At 36.8% G+C, this 10,819-nt stretch overlaps 1 protein-coding gene across 1 annotated transcript; it reads left to right on the top strand.

Moving 5' to 3' along the window:
* Positions 1-8,924: 8,924 nt before the first annotated feature.
* On the top strand, positions 8,925-9,909 carry LOC143933160 (chemerin-like receptor 1). The gene is given in 2 exon segments (XM_077456097.1): positions 8,925-9,670; positions 9,672-9,909. Coding segments are annotated over 2 exon segments (984 nt in total).
* The last annotated feature ends 910 nt before the right edge of the window (positions 9,910-10,819 follow it).

Here is a 10,819-nt window from a genome sequence, read left to right as displayed (position 1 = left end):
ATACATAAAATCATTTCACAGGGCAGTACATCTTATGTCCCGTACACATGATCGGACTTTCCAACAACAAAACCATTGATTTTTGTTTGAAGTTTGTTGGCTCCAACTTGTCTTGCATACACACGGTCACACAAATGTTGGCCAACAATTACGAATGTTGTGACGTACAAGAGGTACATAATATCTCCATTACGAATGCTAGTTTTACAAGACCGGGCACTTCCAGCTTGTACTTGATTCCGAGCATGCGTGGAATTTTGTGCGACGGACTTGTGTACACGCGATCAGAAAGTCTGACAACAAAAATTTGTACGCGGAAAAAAACCTGCTAGCCAACATTTGTTGTGAGGAAGTCTGACAACAAATGTTTGATGGAGCATACACATGGTCGGACTTTCCGCCAACAAGCTCACATCCAACAATTGTTGGAGGAAAATCTGATTGTATGTACGGGCCTTAACACTATAAGCCTGCCTCCAGGAGCATTGAAGTAAGTGTCAAGGCTTGCTTAACCCTTCCTCCTCTGGGCTGGCCACTCAGCTGTCGGCTAATTGCCAGCTCTCTTCTCTTTCCACTGTTACCAGCTGTTCCCGATGATGCTCGTCTGACCTGCCTGTTTAAAGCCTTCCAGCTCACTTTTTCCTTTGCCTTCATGTTGGTCACATCACAAGGAACCATCTCCTGCTGTTTGTTCAAGACTGGCTTGCTGATACCCCTCCTGGCTTCTTATCCTGCTTGCAGTTGATCTCCTTGGATCCCTGACTTCTAGCCTGGCTGATTACCCGATCTGGTTTATGAACTTTGGACTGGATGACTACCCCGATCTGGCTACTGGACTCTGGCTACGCTTTTTTCTATTTACCTTTTTATTTTTATTAATAAACAAGTGTGATTTGATTGTACTTCTGTCTCAGTCTGTTTCATGGTTTCTGATAGTAAGCTAATCTGTGTAATTCTCCAATCACGGGTTGGGTGAGTCCTAGATCAGGCCCCATTGCTATGCTTCACTTTAATCGGTGGAGATGATATAGGGCAGGGATATGCAATTAGCGGACCTCCAGCTGTTGCAAAACTACAAGTCCCATCATGCCTCCGCCTCTGGGCATCATGCTTGTGGCTGTAAGAGTCTTGCCATGCCTCATGGGACTTGTAGTTCTGCAACACCTGGAGGTCCGCTAATTGCATATCCCTGATATAGGGTATGAAAAACCTTGCTAGGTCTGGCAGTGGTACCTGTATCACATGTCTAGGCAATCAGAATGAAAAATATTTTGTCTGGCAAAATTATTTCTATACATAAATTCAAAATTGTTTGTTTAGCTGTTTGCCTAAGATTCAGGTTGAGACTTTCTCAATTCTTTGTGCCTCTAGAGTTTCTTCTGCTTCAAAAGCAGTACAGCTAGACCAGTTTGTGGAAGATATCTGTATAAGAAGCTCAGTTGTCATTTTGGGTTCTAGTGATCCCACTGTAAGCAACAACTATTTTTTTTCACATCCTATCCTCTTTGATGACTGAGGAAAAGCTTAGGAAAAAAAGAGACAAAATTAGCACCACATCCCTGAAGTAAAATTACACAAACAGAAAAGGGGACAATGGGGTCCATAAACCCCGGGACTTTAAAGGTGCTGAGTAATTTGTAGTGGATTAAATCAAAAGGAGCATATAACAGATACAATATACATTTTTATTTATAAACAATAAAAACAATGTTTACAATTTTAGTTAAAAATGTGTTTGTGTTGTCTACTACATCCAGTATATTACAACATACTGTAACACACAAATAATTTGTCATTGCAAGATATACCACTCGACATGTTTCGCTCGGTTGAGCTTCCTCAGGAGTATTACGGTATACTATATGAATGAACTAAAAATACAAACACAAAAACAAAAAATCAATCAAGAAAGTCAGAAAAAATATACAACAGACATGATTATGTATACATGTTCCAATGCATTAGTAAGATAATATGCTCCCAATATAATTCTCATTAAAACAGATCCAGTCATTTATTTAATAATAATAATAATAATGTTTTTAAATTTTATATAGTATCATCAATTTAATAGGATCTTACCAAAAAAGTGCCAAAAATTGCGCTACATCTCGACCAATCAAAGTACCGGCCAGAAGGTTGTGTATCAATTTAATTTCAGGATCCCCAAGCAATGATGTAAGCCTATATGAGTGGACCACAGGAAGGCTGCTAGCATAGATGATGAACCTAGAAGAACAATGAGTAATCATAGTGATGGGACATAAAGCTAAATAGAAAAAAGTGCCAGCAAAGGCTCATAATAGATATAATGTAATAATATACTATGTATACCTCAGTTAATAACTGCTGAAATTGAATCAGGTAAATCCTACAATGGGGAAAAAATCATCAACTTTTGATGTAGTTTGAGCCAATACCATGACCGAAACATGGATGGTCATGGAAACATACGCCCGTATGGCCCCCCATCAAATGAAAGATGGATAATAGGCCCATCATGCAAAGGGACCCATCCATATCAATGAAATTAACATTCAAGTTTATTAATATTAGGCACATGGTATAAAAAAAAATATATATACAACGAATAAACAAACAAAAAAAAAATGTATTAAATTTACAAAAAACATTTATAACTCATGGCATCATTCCAGGTGATTTTAATGCTGACAGGTCATAGATCCATTTAGCTTCCCATTGGAGGAGGATCCTGTCATAATCCCCCCTTCTAGGGCCTGGTGGAACATAAAAATGCATTTTTTTACTATCAAAGTTGTGATTCAAGCCTACAAGATGGCTGATCGGGGTTGTCATACGTTTTTTTTTAATATTAGAGAGACATGGTCCCTAATCCAGGAAAAAAAGGGCCTTTTTGTTTTGCCAACATAGAAGGCATTGCACTTGCACTGCATAATATAAACAATGCCGATGGACTGGCAATTGACAGTGAACTTGGGTTTGAATATTCATCCGTTTGGTAGAATGATTGATCGGGCTGCCTGAATGTACCTCGGCCTTAATATAGGCCTTTTTTTAAAATTTGCGACTGTAGCCACGTTGCTGCAGACGCAAGTATAGGGATAAAGCTTCTTTTTCAAAATCCACATCGGAAACTACAATTGCGTCTTAAACGCAAGTATTGGCCATACAGTATACTTGTTACTAGGGCTGTTGGATGTAAAGAGGTCGCATGTAGCAAGGAATTCCCAGCAGAGGGTTTTCTGTACAGGGTTGTTCCAATGCTACCATCTTTGTTTACAAAAAATTGAACATCCAAAAACATCAGAATGTGTTGATTAAATTCTTAGGTGAACTTTAGGTTGTAATTGTTAACCTTTAAACTTTCTAGAAATAATAGAAGAGATTCTTTAGTGCCTGACCAAATGAAAAAATATCATCTATAAATCGTCGCCAGACTGGTATAGACTCAAGAAAGGTCTGCATATCCTCTCGATGGAACAGGTTACATTCTCACCCCCCCAGATACAGGTTGGCATATGGGGGTGCACATTTAGTCCCCATAGCCACTCCCTGTATCTGTAGGAATTTTTCTTTTTTTTTGCTTGTTCATTCGTCTGTATAGGTTTCTTATACCATGTGCCTAATATTAATAAACTTGAATGTTAATTTAATTGATATGGATGGATCCCTTTGCATGATGGGTCTATTATCCATCTTTCGTTTGATGGGGGGCCATACGGGCGCCTGGGGCACAGTGGGATTGGAAGGAATAATCAGTTGTTCTGTTCCCCCTGTGCCTCATATAACAGGTTTTCTGGTTCATTTGTAGTTTTATCTATATTACTTATATTACCCATATTAATTATGTTGCACCACATTATTGCAGAACTTGGCTTTAATAACCACATTTTTGCAGTATCTAAGATGGTGCGAGTTGGTGGTAAATATATGATTGCTTTTTGCCCTTTCTCCTATGAGCGCTGGGCATGCGCCTTCCGGGTTGTCTGACACTGGATGTGTCACTCCTGGAAGTTTTTCTCATTGCTTGATGGCTGAATGAGCACATGCGCATATGGCTCCATGCTTGACGTTATACACATCATGCACCTCAAATGAAGGGGTCAGCTATTCTAGCGAGCCTATCCCTGCAAGCGCCCGCAGCACGGCGGTGACGTCAGACACCGCCAGTCTGGGAGGGCTACATAAGCACTGTGTTCTCAACGCCATGGTTCTGTTGGGCTCTCTGCGTATATCAGAGTGGATTTATCTATCGACCACCCATCGCTTTGTTTGCCCTAACCTTACACTATTCAAGGTATGTTTACATTAACTATCTCTGAACCTTCAGTAAGGCATGGGACCTATATATATAACAATTTCCGATTGATGGATTGCTGTTCGGCATATAAAATATATATTCTTGACATTTTTCTTTTTTAGACCCCCCTTTTTTGAATTAGCTTTATCTCCATGTTTCAGTCATGGTATTGGCTCAATCTACATCTACAGTTGATGATTTTTTCCTCATTGTAGGATTTATCTGATTCAATTTCAGCAGTTACTAACTGAGGTATACATAGTATATTATTACATTATATCTATTATGAGCCTTTGCTGGCACTTTTTTCTATTTAGCTTTATATACCATCACTATGATTACTTATTGTTCTTCTAGGTTCATCATCTATGCTACCCTGTTTCCCCTAAAATAAGACCTAGTGTAATTGTCGGTGATAGCTGCAATAAAAGCCCTACCCCCCAAATAAGCCCTAGTTAAAGTCCTTGCAGGTCTTCTTTTCAGGGTAGGGCTTATTTTTGAGGAAACAGAGTAGGCTTATTTGGGTGGTAGGGCTTATATTGCAGCCAACACTGACAATCACGCTAGGTCTTATTTTAGGGGAAACAGGGTAGCAGCCTTCCTGTGGTCCACTCCTATAGGCTTACATCATTGCTTGGGGATCCTGAAATTAAATGAATACACAACCTTCTGGCCAGTACTTTATTTGGTCGAGATGTACATTTTTGGCACTTTTTTGGTAAGATCCTATATAGACCTATTGAATTGATGATACTATGCAAAATTTAAAAAAATGTATATTTTGTGTAAACAATGTATGTATTAAATAAATGATTGGATCTGTTTTAATGAGAATTATATTGGGAGCAGATTATCTTACTAAATCATTGGAACATGTATACAAAATCATGTCCGTTGTATATTTTTTCTGACTTTCTTGATTGATTTTTTTGTTTTTGAGTTTGTATTTTTAGTTTATTTGCTCAACCAAGCAAAACATGTTGAGTGGTATATCTTGCAATGACAAATTATTTGTGTGTTACTGTATGTTGTAATATACTGGATGTAGTAGACAACACAAACACATTTTTAACTAAAATGGTAAACATTGTTTTTATTGTTTATAAATAAAAATGTATATTGTATATGTTATATGCTCCTTTTGATTTAATCCACTACAAATTACTCAGCACCTTTAAAGTCCCAGGGATTATGGACCCCATTGTCCCCTTTTCTGTTTGAGGAAAGGCTTAGCTATTATGTGTGCCAAAGACAAAATGCATGTGGGGGGAATGAGCAATGCTAAACTTCGCTTAATTCCCTTTACCCATCATTTTGTTTCTTTACACAGCACAGGGCTCTACAACACTAAGACCCACTTTACACTGGGGCGCTTTTCAGGTGCTACAGTGCTAAAAGTAGCGTCTGCAAAACGCCTTGAAAGAGCCGCTTCTGTCTCTCCAATGTGAAAGCCCCAAGGGCTTTCACACTGGAGTGGTGCGCTGGCAGGATGCTAAAAAAAAGTCCCGCTAACAGCATCTTTGGAGCAGTGAAGGAGCGTGAGCATACCGCTCATTCACCGCTCTTGCCCATTGAAATCAATGGGCAGCACGGCTATACTGCTGCCAAAGCACTGCTTGTGGGTGGTTTTTACCCTTTCGCAGTTGGTTTTAACCCTTTCTCAGCCACTAGCAGGGGAAAAAAGTGCCCCGCTAGCGGCCAAATAGCATCGCAAAATTGATGCTAAAGCACCGCTAAAAATAGCGGTGCTTTACTGCCGAGGCACCCACCGCCCCAGTGTGAAAGGGGTCTAAAAATCAAATCAAATGAGTAACTGGAAATATTCTTTATTATGCAGAAGCCATAGCTAAATCTTATCTTATCATACAGAAGTTTCCTTTCAGACACACAACTTAATCTTCTCATTTCAATCACTTTATTATCAGATAACGTCATAGCCAAGTCTTAGACCCAAAAAGAGTCCCAATATACGGAGTGCATACACATTACTGAGCTCTGCTGGAGATAAACACACAGAAATCTTCTACCAGAAACAACACAACTTCAGGTAAGGACAATAATATCATAAAAATAATACAGAAGGGATTGTAATGGTTCTTTAAAAGATTGTGGAAATTTGTTGAGCAAAGGGAAAATTTTCTATAACATTTCATTAGGTGGGTAAGTAATACCTCTCAACTTTTTGAGATGGGAATGAGGGACACCTATCAGCAAAAGTATGCAGGCATAGGACACACCCCTTGTCACGCCCCCTTAAAGGAGAATTGTACAAAAAACAAGATTGGTTAAACCCACAACAAATAACAATAACATATTCAGCTGTAGATTATAGGTCTACAGATGTAAAAAGAGTCCTCTGGAGACAAACACTTAGGATTCTTTTTTACATTGTAGTACATTGGCTGGATTAGAATGGTATAACATTTACATATGAAAATTAAGAGATTGCTCTCTACAAAAATTAGATAAGCATTGTCAGATAGCTTAGTTAAGCTTTTAACACATATTGAAAGTAAATGCTTTCTTTAACCACTTCAGCGCCGGAAGGATTTTACCCCCTTCCTGACCAGAGCACTTTTTGCGATTTGGCACTGCATCGCTTTAACTTACAATTGCATGGCTCGTTCTACGTTGTACCCAAACAAAATTGCTGTCCTTTTTTTTCCCAAAAATAGAGCTTTCTTTTGGTGGTATTTGATCCCCTCTGCGTTTCTTTTTTTGCACTATAAACAAAAAAAGAGCGACAATGTTGAAAAAAACACAATATTTTTTACTTTTTGCTATAATAAGTATCCTCCAAAAAAAATATATATATATATATGTATATATATATATATATATATATATATATATATATACACTATTTTTTCCTCAGTTTAGGCCGTTATGTATTCTTCTACATATTTTTGGTAAAAAAAAATCACAATTGCTTCTATAAAATAAACGATAGTTTTATGGCATTTTTAGTTTTAATTTTTTTTTTGTGGCGGTGATCTTCAATTTTTATCGGCACTGCAACATTATGGCAGACAGATCAGACACTTTTCACACTAATTTCCATTACATATACATTGTCCTTTATACAGCGATCAGTGCTTTAAAAATGCATTGATTATGGTGTAAATGACACTGGCAGTGAAGGGGTTAACCACTAGGGGGCTGTGAAGGGGTTAAGTGTGTCCTAGGGAGTGATTTTAACTGTGAGGGGGCTGGGCTTCAACAAGCAGGACAGTGATCACTGCTCTCAATGACAGAGAGCAGTGATCTCTGTCCTGTCACTAGGCAGAACGGAGAAACACTTTGTTTACAAAAGCATCTACCTGTTCTTCCTCTCTGTGAAACGATTGCTTCTTAAAGGGGACATACCTGTATGCCCATTTGCCTACCAGTGCCATTCTGCCAACGTAAATCGGCATGCGCTGCTCAACAAGTGGTAAAGAGTGGTATGCATTGAGAGGCTACGATTTCAATTTATAAATACTGGTGACCCCCAATAAGGATAAAACTTTTTCACGGAAGGGAGTTTAACAAGACACGTGGCCACTCATTAAAATTAGAAGAAAAAACGTTTAACTTAAAACTACGTAGAGGGTTCTTTACTGTAATGCCGCATACACACGATCGGACATTCATGACAACAAAATCCTGGATCTATTTCTGGAGGATGTTGGCTCAAACTTGTCTTGCATACACATGGTCACACAAATGTTGTCAGAAATTTCCGAAAATCAAGAATGCGGTGATGTACAATGCGTACGACAAGCCGAAAAAAAATGAAGTTCAATAGCCAGTGCGGCTCTTCTGCTTGATTCCGAGCATGCATGGAATTTTGTGTGTCGGAATTGTGTACACATGATCGGAATTTGCAACGGATTTTGTTGTTGGAAAATTTGAGAACCAGCTCTCAAATTTTTGTTTTCATAAATTCTGTCAAAAAATGTCCGATGGAGCCTACGCATGGTCGGGATTTCCGACAACAAGCTCCCATCGAACATTTGTTGTCGGAAATTCCTATCGTGTACGCGGCATAAGAGTAGCAAGGATGTGGAATTCCCTTCCACAGGTGGTGGTCTCAGTGGGGGGCATCAATAGTTTAAAAAAAACTATTAGATAAACACCTAAATGCCCGCAACATACAGGGATATACAATGTAATACTGACATATAATCACACACATAGGTTGGACTTGATGGACTTGTGTCTTTTTTCAACCTCACCTACTATGTAACTATTATGAACATTGATTATTTTTATATGTTTGGTTCTTACTTGATCAGCTTTGAAATCAATTACCATAATTCATTACCATTGCCTTTTATTTGCTTATTGTGTGTTTTTGATACATTCTGATACATTCTTATGAGTGTATTTAGGGGTTATGGTGAGATTATTTTCCTTAAAAATCCCCTTAATAATAAATAAGTAAAGATGTATATATATGCCTTTATTATTTTGTTGACTTTGTGCTGTGCTTTCTTTCTTATCTGACATAAAAATTATCCATAAAAACAAATTTCAAGGGAAATCCCCCCCAACCCAGTTGATTAGAATGTTTCTTCACAAGTCTCAGTGTACCCTTGTTACATATTTATTAAATTGTTTTCATATTGGAGAGCATCAAACTTGATATCTGAGCCCTGACATGTCTGGAAATATAGAGACCAACACCACCGAGGAAACTCACACAAATCAAGAATTTGATACGACTTTGATTAAAATAGTCAATATTTCATACATAGTGGTTTTATCTGGGATATGTTTTCTGGGAATAACTGGAAATGGTCTGGTCATCTGGTTTGTTGCCTTCAAAATGAAAAAGACGGTCAACTCTGTTTGGTTCTTAAGTTTAGCTTGTGCCGATTTTACCTTCAGCCTTTTCCTACCGTTAATTATCACAAACATTGCCCTTGGTTATCACTGGCCATTTGGAACCTTCATGTGCAAGCTTCACCATTTTGCATTATATCTCAACCTGTCTGCCAGTGTCCTACAACTCACCATCATCAGTATCGATCGCTTCATCTCCGTAGTCTTCCCTGTTTGGTGTCGGAACCATCGCACCGTGAGACTGGCTGTGAAAGTTGTTCTTGCCCTTTGGATTGTATCTTCTCTACCCACTGTATCTTACTTCATATATACAGATACATATAATGTCAATGATACCATTGTGGTTTGTTATTTAGATTGGTCAATGTACGATACTCAAGTTATAATAAGATTTATCATTCAGTTTGTTATTCCTTTTACCATCATTATCTTCTGTTACACTGTCATCTTTTTGCGTATTCAAAGAAATCGCAGAGTAACATCTACCAAACCTTACAAAGTGATTGCAGCCGTCATCATTTCCTTCTTTGTTTGCTGGTTTCCTTACCATGTATTTTCCATCATATGGAACGCAATATGTCAGGCTCGTGTTTTTGATAGGCTATATTATATCACACTTATTGGCATATTCAAACAGCTGTGTGAACCCTCTTCTCTATGTCTTCATTGGCCAAAACTTCAAACAAAAATTCTGGAGCGCCATTAAATCTGGTTTTGATAGAGCTTTCACCGAGGACACCAACCTGACAGATCCAAATAGACACAGAGTTTTACCTGATCATGCCATAAGCCAAATGTGATAAAGTTATTTCAACACATATTAAGGAATGATGTGGCAATGCTTGTAAATGTACATGCTTTATTTATAAAATAATTGTGGTTGAATACTCTAGGAGCCTGATAGGCATGTGCAGTTTGTTTTGTTCCGAATTTGAATAGTACCAAATTTAAATGAATGTGAAATAATGAAAAAATATTAAGATGGAATTCGAATTCGAACCAATTCAAAAAAATTTCAAATCAATTTTGAATAGTTTTTTAATTTGAATAGTTTTTCAAAGAGAATAAAATATAATAGAAAAAAATAGAATAAAATAGAAAAGGATATAACTGAAATTAAAAGAAAATAATATAATTAGAGTAAAACAGAACAAAATAAAAAAAATTGAAAAAAAGAATAGAATAGACTATAATAGAATAGAAAAGAATAGAATAAAAAAAACAATAGACTAGAATAAAATAGAAAGAATATAACCATTTCCCAAACAGAATCAATTAAAATATTGAATAGAAAAGAAAATAATAGATTAAAATAGGAAGATAGTTATCTTCTTTCTATTCTATTCTATTGCTTTTTCTATGCAGTCTTCTTTTCTATCCTATTCAAAATCAAGTTTATATTCTATTCTATTGAATTATAATCTTTTCTATTCTATTCTTTTCTATTTGAATTTCAGAAGATGGTTATATTCTTTCTCTTTTATTCTATTCTTTTTTTTTAATTCTATTCCACTCTATTTGTTTCTAATCTATTCTGTTCTTTTATTTTCAGTTTTTTTTCTCCATTTTAATTTGTTCTATGCTTTTACATTATGTTCTATTCTATTTTATTCTCTTTGAAAATTGTAAAACTATTTGAACTTTAAAATTATTCTAATTCAAGAACTTTTGGAATTTGAAAGCTATTTGAATTAGAAAACTTTTCAAATT

The sequence above is a fragment of the Lithobates pipiens genome, unplaced genomic scaffold (genome assembly GCF_037356315.1).
Source record: "Lithobates pipiens isolate NorthernLeopardFrog02 unplaced genomic scaffold, aLitPip1_a1.2 Scaffold_27, whole genome shotgun sequence".
In the NCBI taxonomy this organism is placed as follows: Eukaryota; Metazoa; Chordata; class Amphibia; order Anura; family Ranidae; genus Lithobates; species Lithobates pipiens.
This window is presented reverse-complemented; position numbering and strand designations above follow the sequence as displayed.